Source organism: Sarcophilus harrisii, chromosome 4, assembly GCF_902635505.1.
Source record: "Sarcophilus harrisii chromosome 4, mSarHar1.11, whole genome shotgun sequence".
In the NCBI taxonomy this organism is placed as follows: domain Eukaryota; kingdom Metazoa; phylum Chordata; class Mammalia; order Dasyuromorphia; family Dasyuridae; genus Sarcophilus; species Sarcophilus harrisii.
In genome coordinates, this window is record NC_045429.1 from 106,291,540 (window position 1) to 106,314,219 (window position 22,680).

The following is a 22,680-nucleotide window of genomic DNA, read 5'->3' on the forward strand; positions in this document are numbered from 1 at the left end:
ACAGAAGCAGCTACACCCAAAGAAAGAACACTAGAAAATGAATGTAAACTGCTTGCATTTTTGTTTTTCTTCCCGGGTTATTTCTACCTTCTGAATCCAATTCTCCCTGAGCAACAAGAGAACTGTTCGGTTCTGCACACATATATTGTATCTAGGATATACTGCAACCTATTTAACATGTATAGGACTGCTTGCCATCTGGGGGAGGGGGTGGAGGGAGGGGAAAAATCAGAACAGAAGTGAGTGCAAGGGATAATGTTGTAAAAAATTACCTAGGCATGGGTTCTGTCAATAAAAAGTTATTATAATAAAATTTTGTTAGATTCATACACGTGACATAAAACTCTGAAGTTACGCTGACATGACCACTAACTGGTATCACACGGCTGAAGACAAGGAATGTGATAACCCTTTTACCCCTGGGGACCGGGAAGGCAGCTCTTCAGTGAGCAGCTGAAGTCATTGTTTGCAGAATGTGCTATACTTTGCACTTCTGTTCTTTAGATTCCCCTATAGCAGAAACCTCAGCTCCAAAAAACTTTCTCTTTTCTTCCCTGCTGTTTGCCAGGCCTCTGCTTCCCCCTGTGGTTTCCCAGCAAGCCACTGTCACACCATATGGTTCATAGCTGTGCTGCAGGGTATCATTAAAATGTTGCAAGCTCTTCACCTGGCTGGCCAGAAAGGATGCCCCAGATGAGGGAGGCCTTCTTTCGGGCATGAATACACATATATTCATACATATAATATATACAAATATATGCACACAATATATACAAACATGAATTATATATGTAAACATATTGCTATTTATATTGTATACATGCATTGTGTGTTTATAAGTGTGTATATACATGCATGCATTTAGGACAGAGAAAATATCCTTTAACTAGAGTTGTTGAATAGCCTTACCTTTCCCTATATATGTGATTAATCAGAAACCTGTGTGTAGGGGAATTAATGCTAACGTCAGATTTTCCTGCTTCCTCCTCCAGGATATTAACAAGCAGATGGGCTTTCCATTACACCGACTTGACTGGTATCTAGAACAGCCATACCCAACATGGGGCACGTGAGGCGCTGCCCCGGGTACTGATATAAGGGTAGCCTTCCTCCCCACAGCAATGACTGTCCCTCAGTTGTGACTTTCTGCTGACCACCAGGCAGCAGAACTATTGCTTGAGTTGCCACACTCAGGGACCTATCACCACGGCACCCCTCTCCTGACGTCTATTTTTATACCCCCCAACAACCCAAAGAGGAATCTCTGAGGGGCAGCTTATTCCCTCTGCTGGGGCAACAGTACCTACACTCACTCAAAAATGTCCCTTGAATCCCCACCCCAAACAATCATCTACATTTTCCCCTGCCTTTTATCACGTAAATAGTTCTTCATTTCAACTTTGGTGCTCTCCCCTGAACTGTCCATGTGACATCCACTGACCATGGTAGCCACAAGGCTAGACTGAAGAAGTCCCCATTGGATTTATCTAAAAACTTATGGAAACATGACAGAGAGCTTCCTCTTTTACATTCCACATGTAAAAAGGATTATTTGATGTTCTCCAAAGGCTTATTGGTACGCAGGGAATGCATGGTTGGGAAGATAAAAAAAACCCATCACCCTTTCAGAAGTTTACAAGCCCTTCCTTCTTCACTTCCCTCTGTGACATAGCACAAGGGAAAGGGAAATTCACTGGCAAACAGAACTTTAACATCAGTGAAGACTGGCACCTTCTGTCTAAGTTATAGACTTAAAGAGTTGCCTGAGCCTGAAGAGGAAGACTTGAATTCAAATCCATTCTCAGATGCATACCAGCTGAATGATTCTAGGCAAGTCATTTAACCTCTAATTGAGTTTTCAACTGTAAAATGGGGATAATAATAGCATCAAGCTCACAAGGTTGTTGTGAGGATCAAAGTCTATCACAATTCCTGGCACATAGCAAATAACAAGCTAATAAATGCTTGTTTCTTTCTCTTTCCTTCTCAGGACACATAGCTAGTGTCAGAGGTAACACTTGAACTCAGGTCTTTCTGGTTTCAAGACTGGATCTCTACACTAAATCTTCTGTAGGACACAGCACAGGCTAAACTAAAAGACCTTTTCTTTCTTAAAAACAAATAAAAAAATAAAAACCTGCCACAAAATTAATAAGGTGGCTCTGCTCACTTACCCCACAGCCTCCTATTCAGAAAGGGAATGGGCAAAGATTAGTTGCTTTGCAGGCAAGGACCCTGAGATAAACAAAGTAAGCACTAGGTGGGTAGGAGAGAGTAGACTATTCTATCACTTTATCCTTTATCCAGGAAGTAAGCAGGGCTACCCTAACAGGTGCCATTGTAGCCCCAATAGCATTTTACATGGAAGGCAGTGAGTGAAAGTCAGGATTAAAAAGGGTATCATTATCTCTATTCTTCTTGGTCTGTGATGCTTGATGTACCTGAACATTAAGCAGGTATTTAAAAGCCAGAGGCTGCCTTGTAAGAAATTCTGGAATGTCAGCAGGCAGCCACAATGTGCCAAGTACTTCCTTTGCTAATATGCATAATTAAGGGCATTAAGTTAAAAATGTGAGAACATTTAACTGGAGGATATTTAAATAATGAGATAACTACCTTTCTAAAGGCCTTGCTTGGGAAAGGAAGCATTAATAGGACCTGGAAAAATGGGACGGCCATACCAGACTGTACAGGTCAGAGAGTGATGGTGGCAGATCACTCTATGAAATTTTGATTTCTTTTTCATCCCTGGTGACTCCTGAAAGTGTCATTTCACCCTAGTCAGTCCATTCAGTGCCTCCATCTGAAGTTCTGGGGTTGTCTGTCACTTGCCTAGAAAATATTTAAGTGCCTAGAAAAGGGACATGAGGGGATTGGTGGAAAAGGTCACTGGAAAGTCTTGGTTGTTTGTAAGATTCATTAGCATCAATGTTAAATACTGTTATTTTACAGATCCCCTGTTGAAGTACCCGTCATTCTGAAGGTAACTCAGAGTTCATGAAGAAGGCAAACTTTGGTAGATCTTGCACCAAGCTAGAAAGACCTTGAATGTGGGTGGTCAGAGATCAGAAATTTAGAAGTCCAAGGACCCTTAGAAGCCACCAAGTCCAAACCCTTTATTTTGGGAATGAGGAAATAGAAGAGTTTGGGAAATGAAATTTGAACCTCTTTATCCACCATGGCTCACTATGAGTGATGGAAAGTTATCCTAATACTAGACCAGGCAACTGGGGCGGGGAGGCTCATTTATCATCAAGTAATAACATTTGTGGTCACAGCAGCTCAAAGACCTGTGTACTATCAAGGATATGGTTATCTTAACCCTTCAAATCATTCTTCATACTCCCAATAAGAGGTATTGTGGTACAATGGATGGGGCACTGGACTTAGAGATAGGAAAACCAGTATTCAAACTTTAAATTTAAAGTGTTATATTAGCAAGAACTATTCTGTTAAGAGGTCTGATCTGAAATGTCTATTCTAAAGAAAGCTGGGCAGTAACTAATAATGTCAGTTGGCTAGAATTCATACCATTGATGTTCTTTCTCCACTTAAAAAAGGTACAGATCATGAAATCCCCTTCAATTAACCCATAAGCACACACCCCCTGGCTAAAAACTGAGCTCTCTTTCCCTTCACTAGAGCCCCCCATACCCTTAGCTACATGACTCTCACCACTTGTCAGTAAATTCTAAAGACAAAGTGAGTTTTGTGTGAATAAGTTTCTCATCTCAAGAAAATGAGGGGGTGAAAAAAAGAAAGATAGATAGAAGGTGACCTGGTCTAACTTTGTCTTCAATTGTTTTCCATAAACATCTTCCCCATGAAAAGTAACCATGAGACCTCAATTCTACCTAGAATTATTTATTGGCACTCTTATCTTTCTAATTTGGTTACAGGTAGCAACTGGATAAGGGTATATTTGTAGTAGATACTTAGATTCCAGTTCAAGTTCCTGGAACCTAAAAGTCACTGGTTCAGTTTCCAGTTATGCTAGATGATGAAAGGTCATTAAGTAATCTTTTTCCCACCCCTGACACCTGATACCATCATCATTCTATGTGCTTTGGGATTAGAAAGACATATATCAGGAAGGAAAGGAAGGGAAAGAAGGAGAGGGGAAGGGAAGGGAGTGGAGAGGAGGGGAAGGGGAAGGGAAAAGAGAAGGGAAAGGAGGGGAAGAGGGGGAAGGAAAAGAGGGAATGAGGAAAGGTAAGAGGGAGGACTTTCTGTCACAGACACACAATTTTTTTAAGTTTTGTGTCCCAGAAAATCCAGTGATTTTTAGATATGTTTCTTAGACTTTTCTTTGTAGCACACAAAAGGAAGCACAAAATCAGAGATATTCAGAGAGCAACATTCAAAACACTATTTCCTGTTATTTTCTTCCACAATAATTCCTTGGTCTGAACGCACTTTTATTTCAGATATCTTTCCTTTCCTTCACTCTTTATAATTAAGCTTTTGCCATGTTGAGTCTCCCTGCATAACAAGTCTTGCTTCTATCTCCTCTCCATTCATCTAACCCCCATTTAGTTCAGATCCATATCACCTCTTGGTCTGGCCTTCTTCTCAGCCTCTTGCTCAAGTCTCTCCCTCTGCAATCCATTCTCTGCACATTTCCCCAATTAATATTCTGAAAGCACAGGTTTGATCACATCTCTCCTCTCTGCGCAAAAAGCCCTGATAGCACCACGTTGTCTCTGGGAACAAATACAAATAGCTGTTTGTCATCTACATTAAATAGAGTAAATTTAACTTTCTCACCTTCTTGCACACTTATCTCCCTCATGTACCTGTTGTCAAGCCAAACTGCTCTGCATGATGGTCCATGCATGTGACATTCTACATCACCTTGTTCCTCATACAAGATATTCTCTTTCTTGTCCCTGTTCCTTTGCTTATGCTATCCCCCATACTTGAATTGCCTTCACCTTTACCTTCATCTCAGAATTCCTTCAAAGCTCAACTCAGGTGTGACCTCCTACATGGTGCCTTTATTGACAGCTCAAGAAGCTAGTGCCTGCCCCAGAAGATTTCCTTGAATTTATATAGCATCAATCTTGAATATGCTTAAATATGATTTATGTATATTTTGTCTTCTCTTCAACAATAGACTGTAAGCTGCCTGAATGGAGGGATAGTTTCATTTTTGTCTCTGTGTTCCCAGCACATAACACAGTATCTGCTACAAAGTGGGTAGGAGACTTGGAATTGAAAGACTCTGCCCTGAGTCACTTAAACTCTGTGTACCTCAGTTTACTCATTTGAAAAATGGATATAATTAACACTCAGTTCAAAGAGCTGTTGTGAGGATCAAATGACATAATATATATAAAGTGCTTTGCAAATTTTAAAGCACTAGATAGATAATAGTTATCACATAGAAGGCTTTTAGATGTCTTCTCTGATTGTTTTCTGTATAGAAAATGTAAATTCAGTGACAACTCTTCTTGACAGTGGAATGTTTTAATTCCTAGAGTCACATATTTCTGAGTTACTGTCTATATTTATGTGCGTGTGTGTGTGTGTGTGTGTCCCTGGAAATATTTCATATATCAGAATATACTAAGCAAGTTCTCAGACACAGACAATACCACAGAATTTGAATGATCACTTTGCCACAAGATCAACAATAAATGTGTCTCTGACAGCACCTTAGAAGGGCTTCTGCACCCTCCCTGCTCTGCCTATGTCAAAAGCCACAGGACTCTGATGGTGTGCTCATTAGAAAAAATCATGGGTTTAACATGAAATACTCAACAAGACCCATGGACTTAAGTCTTTCTCTCCCTACTCTACCTATTAAGGTCCTGGACACTAGCCAAGACCACTCAGTTCCTAAATGTGATCAATGTTCAAGGTAATTAAACACGTAGGACTCTTTGGGAGGGACTTAAACCCAAGAACAACTGTTAGAAAACAGATATATACGTATGCATTCTGGACCTTGAGATTCACCTCTTTTCTGAGATTTCCTTAATGAATAATCCCATCTGCCTAAGATTGTTCCTTTATTTTGTCCTCCCCTCCTCACCATCTTCACCTACACACATACCCCAAATTTATACATTTGCTTTTATTCATTCCATACCATATCAATTTGTACTTGCTAATTACTTTGCTTGTGGAGAATTCCTGAGCTTTTTTCAGTTTTTTCCTATTTCTGTTTAAAATCACAATCTCATGTTTTCAAAGTGCTCTATACATGTGAACAACTATTCAGGGAAAGATTACTTCTCATCAATTCTCTACCAAATTTCCAATATACCCCCAAAAAATTTCCCTTGGATAAAAACCAAAGTCAGCACTGTACCATCCATATTCTCTGGGGCTGAAGGTAACAGAATTATTTGCTATGAGCTGTTGTTCTCTGTTTCTTAAAATTAAGACCTTTCTTTCCCATTCTTTCCTCTCCTATCTTTTCTTCTGATCTTTTTGCTCTCTGTTGTATAAATTTTTTAAAATTAGCATAATGGAAATCTGTAATACAGTGAATAAAGTGCTGGACTTAGAACCAGGAAGAGCTGTGTTCAAAGCCCTCCTCAAACACTTACTATCTGTGGGATCCTAAAGTCCCTGTGCCATTTCTGGCATTTCTTCTACTATCACTCCATCTGAAAAATGAGAGAAATTTACTTAATGACCTACAAGATCTTTTCTTGCTTTAAATTCATGATCCTATGATGCTATAATCTGACTTCCATCAGTGCAGATCTCAGCCTATACATACACTGTCATCCTTTATGATTCTTAACTCTGTTGCTGCAGACCTTTCACAAAGTATCTAATCAATGTTCTGGGACACTTGGCTCTTATTCTGGCATCTATGAATTTGTCTTTTCAAAAAATATTTATTTTATAATTATTTCAATATTATTGGTTTCCTTTATGATCCTCTATTTTTTATTTTATGAAATGTTTTTTCTGAGGATGAGTTCATAGATTTCAGCAGATACACACACACACACACACACACACACAAAGAGAGAGAGAGAGAGACAGAGACAGACAGAAACTCTGTATAGGTATTTTTATATTGTAGGAGTACTTCTGAAAGCCTTCAGTCTCACTATCTATTCTACATTCTCACTACATTGGAAAAGCCACTCCATTTTCCAATATATAGCTCTTCAACAATTTACATAAAGTATTATTGGAAATATGATGTAGTTCACTTATGCCTATTACATGTCACTCCATTGTCCTTGGAGTCTTGGTTTCCGGAAGACTATAAATAGTTTCCCAAGATTCACAACCACAAAGCACTATGGGGGATTATCAGTTTAAAAGATGACTCTTCAATTCAATGAAGTTAGGGCTCATTAAAGAGCATTACACATTTAACTGGACCTCTGGAGCCATGGGCTGAAGCAGTGAGAAGGGAAGAAATTCTTTCCCCAGTTTTCCCTTTCTTTTATCCTAGCTCTATGAAATACTCTAAGGGGATTTAAGGGGAAAGGGAAAGGGAAAATAATTGAAATAATTGGATTGATTCTATTTTAGTTGTCCTCCTTATAGTTTTAGCTACAGATTGTAATTCCTATCAGATTTGAGATTTCAAGTGATGGCAACCCTGGAGTCAGAAATGCAAGTGAGATATTGCAGCCACTGATCCAGCAGGTCCAGAAGACCTGAGGAATCAGGGTGCCTGAGATTTGAGTCCAAGGGAGGTTTTGGACTTGGACCTGGAACTGGGTGCTATAGGAAATGAATTAAGCTTTGACATTAATCTCTTTCCCCTTCCCATAGACTCAAGTAATGCAAAAGGAGGAGGATTGTGCTCTGGTGTGTTGAAAGAATACATTTGTATAATTGTAATCATAACTTTTGAAATAAAGATTTCCTTGTAAAATCTGATCTGTTACTGACTATATGGAACTAGGGAGCAAGACAACCCTCTATACTTGAGGGAACACCATCAGTAGAGCTGCAGCTATTTGCAGATTAGACATTCCTGAACCATTAAGGATACCTGAGAACTTTTAGGGAGGCGAAATGTAATCTATCTGGCTTTCAGGCAATGGGGGCCAGGATGGTCAGTGTTATACACAATTCTCTCAGAACAATCCAGCTAACTTCTTTCCTCCTATTAGAAATATGACTGCCATATTGTGAGTTGCCACGCACTCTACAATCAGAATATTTGATTATTTTACACATAAGAAATTATTTCCACATAAAAATCCATGATATAAATTATTTATTGGGAGTTTTAAAAATCTAACATTCTAAGCACCTCTTAGCTTTATAAAGGAAAGAGATTGAAGTTTATGTTTCCCAGCAAACATAAGAATTCAACTACTACCACTACCCTGCTCTCTGTAAATTAACACAGTCTCTAGGACTATCTAGTCTTTGGATCCTTCAAGTCCTTAGACTTTCTCTCCCTTTCTTCTGTGGCTTATTTGAGCTTTCATGGTTCACTGACTCCTTCCTCAGAGAGAAATCTCAAAAAAGGCAAGTATTTTCAAATACCTTCCAGGACTGTTTCATAAGCCTTAAAGCTTTACTGAAATGTGAATTGATAGTAGCACAGTCAAGTAGTTTCCAAATAGCAAAATTTTTTAATGTTTTGGGGTTTTTTTGTTTCTTTGTGTATTTGTTTTTATCAACCCCATACATTTTCACTAACTATCATCTGTGATTGGGATTCTCCCTCTTCATCTATACCTCCTGATTTTCCTGACTTTCTTCGAATCTCAGCTAAAATCTAGTCTTCTGTAGGAAGCATTTCTTGATCTCCCTTATTGCTAGTGCCTTCACTCTATTAATTATCTCCAATTCACGCTGTATATACCTTGCCTGTACATAGTTGTATTCGTGTTGTCTCCCCATTAGACTGAAAACTCCTCAAGAGCAGAGACTAAGAGATTTTGCCTTTCTTTATGTTTCTAGCATTCAGCACCTTGTCTGGCACATTGTAGGGGCTTAATAATTAGTTGGTGATTTGACTAAAGTTATAAGCATATAACATGGAGTGGCTCATCCTATCTGATCCAAGACAGAAACTTGGGGATAGAGGATTCTCGTTCACTGGCCACTGACTTGCTATACGGAGCCTACCCTCTGGTCCTTATCTATCCTAGCATAAGGTGATCTGTGGAGCAGAGGAAAGACACTTTAGACCTCAAGGATGGAGAATGGTATGCTTTTCTAAAAGCATCTATTTAGATGCTGCAGTTTTGCTCAGGTAATAATTAGTATCATTGCTCTGATGGTCCTAGAGTTAGTTAAAAAAGGGGAACAGAGATTAGGAGTTTGCACAATAGTAAGATGACCAGTTCACTGTACTGAAGTGATACTCAGGTATCGGAGGTGTACTGAGGGATCATGGGTGATGGATCAGTATATGGCTGAAGGAAAGAATTACATGATTTCCTAAAGAAAGGGCAGACCTCCCCAAATTAGAAAAGGAACAGGTCAAAGTTTCCATGATGATGAATATAGATGCTTAGTGGAATCAATTCATGAGTAGTCCCTGCACTTCTAACCCGGGAGAGATAAGGAGAGCCCATCTTTTAAAACAACAATGGAAACAATTATACTTTTATCTATGCATACATCTTTTCTATATTCCTTTCTAGCCATGTTGCCAGTTTTACCCAAAGACTAGATAGTCCTAGAGTTTGGTAATTTACAGAGAGTAAGGTAATGGTAGTAGTTGATCTCAGCATCATCAATAGTAACTAACTACATGAGACCATAGAATCATAGAGCTAAAAAGATAGAAATGATCTTATTAGATACCTAGTTCAACCTCCTCTTTATATAAGAGTAAATTGAGGTATAGAAAGGTGAAGTGACAACTAAGATCACACAACTTGTACATGTCAGTACTAGGATTCAAACACACACGTCCCTGTCTGCCTCAGTTTTCTCACTTTTGTCTGCCTCGATTTCCTCACTTTTGTCTGTTTCAGAGTTCTAATACTAAATGACTGTAAATCATTAAGTAACCAAACCCTCATTCTCCATATTCTCCAGAGCCCTTTCCAACTTCCATTCCAACTTTTTGGTTTTTTCCTTCTAAGGACTTCTTATCTTCCCACCCACTCTTCCACCTACCTGTCTCCACTGCCAAACACAGACATCCAAGCTACTGGCACCTTGGTATCGGTCTGTATGGACCTATCCTCCTCTTTCTGATTTAGAGAATTGTTCTTTCTTTCACACCAGGGTCATTAAATCCTTTCTTTTCTTCCTTCCCCCAAAGAGTCCAAGTGAAAAGCAGGACTATCCACCCAAGTAGAAATTCTGCTACATGCAGAACAACAGCAATTTTACAGGGATACTTCCATTTTCTTAAACACATACAAACTCCCACAACTCTCTGATTTTGTTTCTGCTACCAAGTTTCTTTGCCAGCCTCTCTCTGTGACAGCAGGGCTTTATCACCACACAGCTATGATTCAGAGGCAGACCTCTGGATGCTTCAAGCTAAAATTATTCTCACACACAAATGGAGAACAATAATGGGAAGAAGTGAAAATGGAAACATTTTGCAAGTGGCTGCCTGGGGATAATTTATGGAATTGGCCTTGACAGTCTAGTTTCTCCAGCATCTGCATTGTGAGAGGTAGGACACTCCTAGACACTCTTAGAGATAGAGAGAAAGACAGGCAAGACAAAGTCCTCCGTGGAAGTTACATATAGTAGGGAAGTAAATGGAATCAAATAATTATACATTCAGTGGAAGTAGAAAGAGATTTAAATAGAGGAAAGTTTGATTTCATCCCAATCCTCATTCTCATCAATACCACCAAACATACCTACCATCATTATGTGTACAAATCTATAACCAAGAAAGTTCAGGAAAGAAAAGGGAATACCAGGATGTAGTGGAAAGAATACTGGATTCTACTAATCAATCAACAACCATTTAAAAATAACATAGTCACTGGCCTCAAAGAGCTTGCATTTTATAAGAGTAGATAGTATGGGTATGTATAGGTACTTTTTGATAGGCATAAAAATAGTAAAGAGTTAGTAATTTGGGGACAAAAACTAGTAACTCTGGAGGTTAGGAAAGGATTCATGGAGAAGGGGGTGTTTGAGCTGGGTCTCAAAGGAAACCAGGGATCCTATGAATAACACATAAGGAGGTACAAGGCACTTTACATATGGTATTTGATATCTGATCTTTCCTACAACACTGAGAAGTAGGTGCTATTATAATCCCCATTTTACAGATAGGGAAATGGATGCAGAAAGAAGTTAAGTGATTTGCCCAGAGTCACACACCCAGGAAGTGACTGAGACAGACAACTCAGGTTATCCTGATTCCAAATGCAACATTCTCTATGCATGGTGCCATCTTCTAAGACAGTGGTTCTCAAAGTCTGGTCCAGAGCATCCTGGGAATCTCTGAAAACCTTTCAGAGAGTCTACAAATTCATAATTAGTTTTTATTTTAATGTGATCAATATCTATAACTATAAACCACATAAACAAAAATTCTTTGGACAGATCATCAATCATTTTTAATAGGATAAAGATATTGAGAACAAAAGTTTGAGGACCACTGTTCTAAGAGATACATATGAGAACAGAAGGTATTCCAGACATCCAGTACACTGACACAAAGACAGGAAAGAGACTCTTTATTCTTGCAGGAACAGCAGGGAAAAGGTCACTTTGGCTGACCCTTAGACTGTGTGAAGGGGATTACATATGTAAGGCTGGAAAGGTAGATTGGTACCAGTTTATAAAAGAGCTTTGAATGTCAAATAAGGGAGTTTATATTAAAGCCTACAGGTGACAGGGCCCCACTGACACTTACTTGGAGGTGGGAAATGATGTGGTCGGACCAAGATTTAGAAGAATGACAGGCAAAGTCAAAGAACTTAACTCTGCTATTTCCTAACAGAAATAGTTTTGAGCAGAGGTCCTCAACTTTTTGTTCTGGAAAATGAGGGGGGTCAGAGGAGGTAAGCTTTGTGATTAAAAGCAGCCAGCATTAAACATCACACTCTGGGCAGCATGCTAGACAGAAGATGAAAGAACATACTTATGTTTCTGCCTGGGGAAAAACCAGGTTTTTAATTCAAAATGCACTTTTGTTCATAGTATTTAGTACTAGAGAGGACCTGGTCCAAACCTTTAAAAAGATAGATGAGGAAATAAGCAAAAGAGCAGTTTGCCCAAGATCACACAAGTTGACTACACTACGATAGAAGAGAGCAACCTGAACTTAGGTCTTCTTGACTCATGGTCTGGAATTCTTGTATGCTGCCTCTGGGGAGACATCTGGACTCTGGCCATTTCTTCTTATAAGTAACAGTCATTATGGGATGCTCAGTCAGTTTAAAGATACAGCATTTATCCTGAAGAGAACTTTCCTCTACTCGGAGCTGACTGGTATGAATGAGAAATTACCCCTAAGATCTCAGCATCATCAACAGTAACTAACTACATAAGACCATAGAATCATAGACCTTAGATCTAGTTCAATCTCCTCTTTATATAAGAGTAAATGGAGGCATAGAAAGGTGAAGTGATAATTAAGATCATACAACTTGTACATGTCAGTACCAAGATTTGTACACACATCCCTGTCTGCCTCAGTTTCCTCATTTGTAAAATGATCTGGAGAAGGAAATGGCAAACCACTCCAGTATCTTTGCCAAGGAAGTCCCAAAGAGGGTCATGACAAGTTGGACATGACTGAAAAATGACTGAACAACAACAACCACTTCTGCCTCCAGATCCAATATCTATCCACTGTCCTGCAAAGCCTTAATGTTATCCTAGAAGTAAAAATTAAGTTTCCTTTCCCTATGAATTTTATACATGGAATCCAGCTGATTTAAAATCTGAGAGGTTTTAGAGGGGTTTTTTTTAAATCAGCAAGGTCCCTCATCACAATGTATAATTCATGGTGTGCAATGGATAAGTGAAGCTTGTTACCTGAGGCAATTGCCCTACGGAGGGACTGAGATCTGAAGTGGTTAGGAGCCACAAGTCACAGCATGGGATCTCAACAGGCTCTCAGATCAGGCCCTTTCTTCTTTGGCTCTTTTTCCCTAAGTGGAAAGCAAAGAAAGCTGGATAATTTTCCCTAGTTCTAGATCTACAATAGGAGAGAGCTCTGATACCTCCTTTTACTCCGGTGTACTCACTAATTGTAACAAAGGTTTGGACTTCTTTTGCACCTGTCTCTGCCTTTAGATTTCTTTTGCCATCACTTTTTCAGAGATACAGTGTCTGGACTCCGGAATCCCCAATCTGTTCTTTATACCACAGGATACAGGCACAAAAGGGTTAAGCTGATTGCTTTTTCCCCTACAGAGACCAGCTGTAGATTTAAAGTGGGCAAAGATAAAAAATAGGAAAGCATAGCATCATGACTGGCAGCAACAAGCCAGAAGCTGTGGGAGTTTGAGAGCACACTGAGGTAAGCTGTCACAAAAGCCCAGAATAGGGAAAAGTAAAAGTATCTCCCTCTTGAGCATACCCACAAATCACTGCTGATCAAATCCTTACCAAGTGTCTTGCTATCTAAAGCTTGATTGATCTAAGGTTCCTCAAGAGATATATGCAAATGAATTTTCTTCCAGTATTTCATAAAATTCCCTGTTAATACTTGTGTTTTTACTTTCAAGAACTTTCCACCTTAAGATTCGCCATCCCCCTGTTTTCTCCTACTCCACACTGTATGTCACTGTTAACCTTAAAACAAAACTTTTTTTCCTTAATCACAATATCATAGACTGGCTAGTTAATTTGCCATCCCTCAAGTATACCTTGTACTTTTATCAATGATCTGAATGAAGCATGCTTGTATAGAGAGCTAAATTAACAAATAACAACTTGAGACAATTTTGTCTCCCCCCCACAAAAGAAAAAATCTTGATAGACAAACTAGAGATATGGGACAACCCAAATAATAAAAAATCAACTATAAGAGTGAAGGATGGGAGAAATATAGACATGTTTAAGAGGAATAGCAGTAGTAATAGTAGTAATAATAATAGGAGCAGTAAGAGAAGAAGGAGAGGTGGATGGTGGTGGTGGTGCTGGTAGTAAAAGAAATAAGAAGTAACTGCAATAGCAGCAGCAACAATAGAATTTAAATAGTGTTTTAAAGTTTGTAAAGTCCTTTGCAACTTTTTAAAATTTTATCTTCACCTCAGCCTTGGGAGAAAGGAACTACTGTTAACCTCATTTTTACAGAATAGTAAACAAAGGCAACAGAAATTATCTCTGTCTCAGTTTTCTCATCTGTAAAATGAGGGTTGTTCTAGCACCAACCTTCCAAGGTTGTTGTGATTATAAAATTAAATGGTATTTGTGATGTAATTTGCAAACTTTAAAATGCTATTTTTATTATCAGTATCATTATTACCCAAAGTTACACAGCTATTAAGTGTTATGGGCAAAATTTGAATTCAGATGTTCCTAGCTCCAGGTTTAGAACTCTATTTACTATATCACCTAATTGCTCTATCATAGAATATAAAACTAAAACCAATGAGGAGAAGTTGCAGAGAGACAGATAAAGTAGATGTTTGGAGCAAACTCTTAAAAATCAAAGTTGTCCAAACTTGGAATAAAAAGAAGACTAATTATCTTTCACTGCTATCTTTTTTCCAATGTTATTAAATTTTCAAATGTTTTTGACTGAAGTTTTAAATTAGTGCTGTTAAACATATGAAACACCTAGGGCTCTCAATATTAACTAGAAATCTTAGTGATGAGGTGAAGTATTTCTTGAAAGTACTGGACTCAAAATAATAAGTCTAGGTTCTAATCTTGGCTCTACACAAACTTTCCAAATCCCCCTTGGGATTTCTTTTCAGATGTGTTTCTTCATGGATAAAAAAAAATAATGGCTAATGGAAACCCAGAGATGGAAAGAACCTTAAAACCATTCCTTTAATTGAAGCATGAATACTTTTCATGAAAAATTAGTCATCCAGATTCTTCTAGATAAATTACTACCTTTCCAAGGTAGACTATTTAACTTTTTTACAATTCAAAATTTTAAAAAGTAACATTAATAATATTTTTCCTTTTGTAGAACTCAAATCTACCTCTCTACATGAATTTTTATCCAACAATTTTTATCCATCACTTTTAGTTTTGCCTTCTGGAGAATCGAATCCCTTTTCTACATGGCAATTCTATAAATACATGAAGGCAACTATGATGACCTTCCCTTAGAGGGCTTTAGTCTTCTCCCTGCCATGTCCCTATTTCCAGGTTCTTCAACCTATCTTAGTATCTCACAGCTTCAAGGCATATGACCATTCTGAAGGCTCTCCTCTAAACATGCTCAGCCTGGGAATGGTCTTCCCTAAAATTTGGCTCCTAGAATGTTTCTGTAGGTAGTTGGCAAGACACAGAGAAGGGAAGCAGAAGAAGCTTTGCTTATCCTATTAAATAACTGTTCCCAATTCTGGGCAGCTTCAGACTCTCAAACTACAAGTCAAGTCAATGAATATTTATGAAGCACCTAAGATGTGTCCAGAGTTTCCTAAGGACATCTTCACAGCCTCTAGGGAGCCCATGCCCTAGATTAAGGGAGGTAAAACTGTCTTGTTTTGCTAGCAGGTAGGGGGATGGATGGTGTGGTAAACCAAAAGCTGAGGCTAGAATCAAGAAGACTTAAATTCAAATCTTACCTCAGATATTTACTAACTGTGTGATCCTAAGCAAGTCACTTAATCTATCTCCCTCAGTTCCCTCAACTATATAATGGAAATAATAGTCACATCTACTTTTCCCAGGGTTTTTGTGATGATCAAATTAGATGATACTTGTAGAATGCTTAACATAGTGTCTGGAATGTAGTCAATGCTTAATAAATATTTCTTTTCTTTCTTCTCTTGTATCTCACTTCATTCTTTGGGATGCAGCACACAGAAGACACCTGATCACTGTTAAACATCTGCTTTGTGATCAGGGGCTTCTGCTCTTAGCATCCTACTCTCTGTGATCCCATTCACAAAAGAGACACAAAACCTCTAAGTTGCCTACTGGCACTATACTACAATAACAATAGCCAGTGGTGTGTTTTGCCTTGCTTAAGCACCTATCTAACCAGATTCTGATGATACTGAAACAAGATGATTTATACAAAAATTTGTGTGAAACTGTGCATGTCAGCTCTTAAGTTCTACTGCCACCTTCCCCAAAGGAGTCAATAAACGAAGAGGAGGCCAAGTTGTCTCTGTCTAGCAGAGTTCAGACAATGAGAGTGCAAAGACAAACTTCCGGCCAGGCTATGTCTGAGTGAGAGGGAGGTCTAGATTCCTGGGATAGAAGTCACTGAAATTTTCAGGTCTCAATCTATCTTGACTCAAAGCAGAATGCAGGAACCCAGCAGTTCTGATCCCAGTGTCTGGCAAAGTTTCCTTGAAGGAAGAGAAACAAGTAAATCCAGGTGATTCTGAATAAATGGAATCATGAAATCAAATGGTAAGTTCTCTGTACCTCCTAGAACCTTAAGGAAGTAAAAACCGGAGTGCCCAGGTGCATACAGACAAGCATTGCTCCAGGTGCCTGAATGTGAGAGTCTGTATCACTGACAGGAGATAAGCTTGTCATTGCCACAAAAGGCTCAGCATTGAGTCTATCATGCTGTATGATTTGAGTCGCCTTTTCATCGAGGGGTCTTAGATTGCCTTTCTGTTGAAAGAGTCAGACAAAATCAGAGGTTCTAACCTATCTTTGTGTCATAGAGTTCTTTGGTAGTCTGGTGAAACTCACAGACCCCCTTTATAAATGCATAAAATAACACAGAATTACAAAGAACATCAATTATATTGAAATACAATTACCAAAATTTTGATGGTTCCAAATTTACAAATTCCCTGAAATCTCTCCATAGTCACCAGGGTTAAGAACCCGACCAACTGATTTCTAAGTTTCCTTCTAGTTTTAACATTCTGCAATTTTAATCAATCAGCCAGTCAATGAGCATCATGGAGGCAGGCAAAGATTCCTAAGCCTAAAGGAACATATGAATTACTTATCATCATGAGAAAACTATGGAGATTACAGTTATTAAAATGTTTATCATGTCTGTGTATGTTATATTTCCTTAAAATGTTAAGTTCCATAAAGGAACTTTGTATCCCTTCATTTCAGTGCTTAGCATAAAACCCTAAAAAAAGTATAGGCATTTAAATTTTTGTTCCGTTGAATTGAAGCAGTATAACATACTATAAAATGAACTGAACTTGAACTAAAACAAATTGGGTCTATATATTCTCTGAATAAACATTGGAATCCTGGGTATATCACTTGTGATCATGGATGAGTCACCTATCTTCTCGAAAACCCAAACTTCCTTCTTTGTGAAATAAATTTATGTCACAGTAATTGAGTTGCCTATCTCTAAGGCTTATAAAGGTTTAATGAATATATTTTTGTAAAATACATTATAAGCCTTAAAGAATGATATACACACATATACATGTATGTATACAAGACACATTTGTACACACACACACACATATATACACACATACATATGTATGTGTGTAGCCAGAATGATATTCCTACTAGAATTCTCTTTCTTGGATCTAAGAAATTACTCCACTGTCAAAAAAGAGCTTTCTCATCATTCATTCAGTAGTTATGGAACAATTATTACATATCCAGAACTGTGCTGTTCAGAAGTCTGTGGTAGTCAGAGGAAATGTAAAGCATGAGCTCTACCATGCAAGAAGTAGTATATACACATAAAACAACCAAATAATTCCAAGACAGGAAGTACATAATTAATCTACATCTGGTTAGGAGAAGTCAACTAAGGAATATAATCATCAATTCCTATGATCCACCAATTTGTCATGATACCTCATTTTTCTTCTTTTATTTTTTTAACCTAGATTTGCCCAGGATCACATAACTAGAAGGTACCTCGGGCTACATTTGAACTTAGATCCTCCTGGTTTCAAGTCTAGAGCTCTATTCACTGCCCCTGTGACACTTCATGTTAACCATTATATCCTTATCTCATTAATCAAATATTTTACCATAACTGAGAACAAGGAGCAAAGCTGGATTGCTTCCCTGTGCCCTCTCTGTTCCTCTACTTCTCCTTTAAAAGCAAATAAGAAACACTGAAACAAATAAAAGCCAGACTTCACACACTAAGAGAAGGAGTAAAAGACTTCAGAAATCCACACCCTGCACGGTGATTATCCATTAATGAGACAAGAATGAGTACAAAAAACATTTCCCCACAATATGTAAAGTAAAAATTGGGGAAAAGGAAGAGTAATTCCTCAACTTAAACTTTATAAGACTTTGAATCTATTTATATAATTTTGTAAGTGATAATTAGTTCTGTGAATCAATGTTATCTAAGAAGGTGGTAGTAGAGTTCACTTTGCATAATTCAACTCATGCCAAATGTCATAAGGGAGCAAAATCTAATCTAAAGCTGCCAGCCACAATCTTTAAAATAACCCCTGCACTTTCTTACCTTTGATCATTGTTTCCTATGCCTATCCTATATTCCTATATCCTTTCCCTCCTTCCTATTTTCCTTTCTTCCTTTCACAAAGATTGTCCAAAATTCCTCTGAATCTGTCCATTTTGTCATTTCTTATGGAATAATAATATTCCATTAAATTCATATTCTATAATTGGTTTAGCCATTCTATAATAGACAAGCACACTCCTAGTTTTCACTCTTTAACTACAATAAAAAATACCTCTTTTTATACATATGGGTCCTTTTCTTCTTGATTTTTTCTAAGTATAGCATGCCTAGAATTTCCACTAATCCTTTCTGTGTCTACTGAGTTCCTACTCATCCTTTAATTTACAGCTCTAATAGTACCTTCTTTGTGAAGTCTTCTTCAGTTGATGATAATCTTTTTTGGTTCTCACATAGTAAGCCAGAAAAGATTTCTGGGAAAATAAGAGTCTTAAATCCATAACACCTTCTTTGTTCCTCCGTAATATAATCATCAGTTAATATTATATAATTATCTATGTATACTTGCTATCATCCTCCTAGATCAGAAGCTCCATAAGTTTAGAATTAAATCTTATTAAAATCTTTCTTTCTCCCTTTGCTTATCACAATTTTGATACACCAAGAATTGGGAATAAAGTGTATTGTTAATAGTTTTTTAGGGCATTGCTTAGAGAAAATTTTGTCTCTTGGATCTAGTCATGTTTTTTAGTAAAGATAGTATACCATAAAAACAAAAAGTTAACTCTTCTCCACTAGAGAGATAAATGTATCACTCCCAAAATATCAATACATTTGAGAAAACTTTAATGAAGGCATGTTGTAGAAAGCACTCTCCTATTTACACGGCTGAACATTTTTTCTGAACTCAAAGCAACCCTAACAAAAGCTGACAATAACTGGGACAATCCAAAGCACATTGGAGGCACTACATCAAGGCATGTTGAACTTGTTGAGCCATTATAGCAAAGTTGGCAATGTTTCAGGATGGATGGCAATAGTGTATCTTTGAGGAAGCTTTTTCCAGGGAACATCTACATGAACAGTTACAAATAACCTACATTATAAACACTATCTCTTATGTCCTAATAGGATTCCTATGACTAACCAAATTACTACAGCATGTGAAACACACTGACAACTAACATTGGAATCTCCCTTTCTAAACGACCCTAACCATTTCTACATTTGTCCAGCTCTAGGAAAGATGAAAAAAAGAAGAAAGGCAATTACTAAGAAGTGTTATCAACTAAATGACTGATACATGACAGGATATATCCCCGTTCGTATCAGGTTGTTTGGGGGGAAATCAAATCTTTTAATCTATACACAGGCTATCAGTACAGATCCACTTGCTCTTCCCAGTCTTTGATGCTTCCACATTTCTCTTCTCTTCAGCCTAGAGAATTGCTGGGAAGCCTGCCTAAAATTAGAAAGGCTCCTTGTATTAACTATTAACTGAAGGGACATGCATCTGAGAAACTGGGACTTCATTTGTAAAATAATCTCGAAATAGCAGCACTTAATGGGTCTAATCAAGCATATTTTTTTCCTCCATTTTTTCCTCCCAACACTTCCCTGACTAGCTCTTGCTCAATGACATATTTCTCAATTTTAAATAATGATACATCAATCAATGGGCATATGCCTGATTGTTTTCTTCTATTAGAGGGTAGTGATTGTCCCCTAAGGAGTGGAAATCCTTCTATTCCATGCTCTGAACCTCCATAAGAATAAAGAAAATGTTGTGAGGACTGCCTCATAAACAGGTGCTATTAAGCCAAAAATCGTTTCTGAAGAACAAGGGTCTTAAATCCTTTTTATGCTACATGAGAAAACACCTCCGAGTTCTAATTAAGTCGAACCAATTAGCCACCCACAGATGCTTAGCGCTGCTTCCCATGGTCAGGCAATCAACTCTATTAAGACCCGTTTTGAAATAAGGAGAAAACTCAAAAGCATCTCTGGCACAGGCTTCCCACAAATCAATTACCCCTTTAGACATTTTCTGTAAATACTCTAAAGCCAATGCTGCTTCAGCTTCTCCAGTGAAGGGCTTTAGGACTGAGCTGCCTGCAAAAGGCTCATCTTCAGCCTCTGCTGAGGAGAAGGCTACAAAAAGGAGGTGAAAGGAGACATAAGGGAGAATTGGGGGTGGGGGGTATTGTAAAATCCACTCACTGCCCATTATAGGATCTGAATGGGTATAGCTTGCTAGGTTTCCTTATGCAAACACTGAGTCCAAAATTTCCATGAAGTGCAGCTGTTACAGTGCAGTTTTTCTCTGGTTGACTGAGCTATTTACTAGCAAGTCCCCCTTTGAGAATAATGAACCAAATGGAATGTCTTTATGGCTACAGAGCCTCTATTTTCCAAAGGTTCTCATCAAAGTACTTTCCACATCCACACTCTAACAGAGTAGTTCTCTCCTAGTCCACAGTGGACTCAAATCAAGATCCCAGAAACCATGTTGACTGCTTGATTAGACCCATTAAGTACTGCTATATCGAGATTATTTTACAAATGAAGTCCCAGTTTCTCAGATGCATGTCCCTTCCCAATAGAAGTCATTTCTGCTCTTCACAAGCCTCCTTCCAGCCAAAATTCAATCACCAGAAATGTTTGTTACCCTCTGTGGGGTGATGGTAATCACGATGTAAAGAACAACAGCTGGACCATTAATTAGAATTCAAACTTCCTCATCAAATGTTAGGGCTGTTCCTCAATCTATCCATGTTTATTAGTCAACATGATACTTTACAGCTCAACATCAGACTTTTTCCTGGGTTTTTTTTTCTCACTAGTACAAAAACACATTTTTCATCACTACCCCATCAGGGCCTTATATCCATTAATCTGAAAGTGTGACCAAACACAAAATCCCAAACAGGGAACTTCTAGTACTTACAGCCAATCATCATTATAGCGACTGCAAAGATCTTCTCTATGTCTGTGGAGGGGGCAATGTTCCCAAACCCCACGCTGGTGAGGCTGGTCATGGTGAAGTACAAGGAAGAGATGTAGACAGAATTCTTACTGGGGCCACCTTCCCACTTCCCCAGGCCAGACACATTGAACTGGTAAGGCGTCCCAGCATCCATAGCCAACTGGTAGAGCCAGCTGTTGTTACGGATCATTTTTGTGTCCTCATCAAAGATCTCATAATCTCCAATGCTGTACCAGATACAGGCCATCCAGTGGGCTGCCAATCCAAACACACACACCAGCAGGACGAGGACTGCAGCTCCATACTCAATGTAGTGATCCAACTTGCGGGCTACCCGTCCTAGACGTAGGAGTCGAACAACTTTCAATGAGCTAAACAGGCTGCTGATTCCCTGTGGAAGAAGCAAAGAGCAGTGTGAGACACACACAAAGTTAATTCTTCCTCTGAAATCATGGTTTCCCATACTGAGAGTGCTTCCCACAAATGTCCCACTGAGTGGACATCCCATCCCATATCAGCCATATTTAATTCAATTTAAAAAGCATTTATTAAACATCTGTGTGTTTTTAATCTTAAGTCCCTTACCTGTAGGTACTTAAGAGAGGACTGGACTGGAGCCCTAGTTTTATCTATAGAAAATTATCTAGTTTTTTAGCAGAAACAGAAAACCTTTCTGAGCAGTAATTCTCTGAAATATAACTAATGATTTTACGGCTTGATGCACTGAAGATACAAACATAAAACCAAAGCAGTTCCTGACCTCAAAGAGTTTAATTCTAGGGGAGGAGCCAAGAGGGAAAAAGCTTTGAAGTCTTCTTTTTGACAGTCAATAATTCTGGAAAAGTCATACCATGGTCACCAAGCTCTAGCTTCCATCTTTGCCAGAAACCAAGTTAGATCTTGATGTTGACTCAAGTAAACACAACTAACTACCCAGTTATTAGTTATGGAATGCAAAAATAGACATCTTGAAAGAAAATTAATTAAGTTCTCTATTTCAGAGGGTAGGTAAATATCTAACTTCAAAGACAAACAGTTTCTTATTCTACAAATAATTGTCAGTCTTCCAAAAGAGCTCTAGAACATCACGACATAAAGTGCAAATGAAGCTATGATAAAATATACCCTCTCATTCTAGTCATTTTGAGCTTATTTTTCATTTATTTTTAGAACTACTAAAGTGCTTTGCACATAAGTGCTTAAGAAATGTTTATCAAATTAAAGTTAGATGTAAGAATAAGAAATATCTCCTGTATAAATATCATTTCATCAAAACTCTAAAGCCAATACTGCTTCA

At 38.2% G+C, this 22,680-nt stretch overlaps 1 protein-coding gene across 2 annotated transcripts in view; it reads right to left on the reverse strand.

The window, feature by feature from the left end:
• KCNH1 (potassium voltage-gated channel subfamily H member 1) overlaps positions 1 to 22,680 on the reverse strand; it is a 491,105-nt gene that overhangs the window by 327,765 nt on the left and 140,660 nt on the right. For both annotated transcript variants that reach the window (XM_031937311.1, XM_031937312.1), the window contains exon 7: positions 21,345 to 21,774. In XM_031937311.1, coding sequence (XP_031793171.1) covers positions 21,345 to 21,774 — 430 coding nt within the window. The remainder of the gene's footprint in view (positions 1 to 21,344; positions 21,775 to 22,680) is intronic.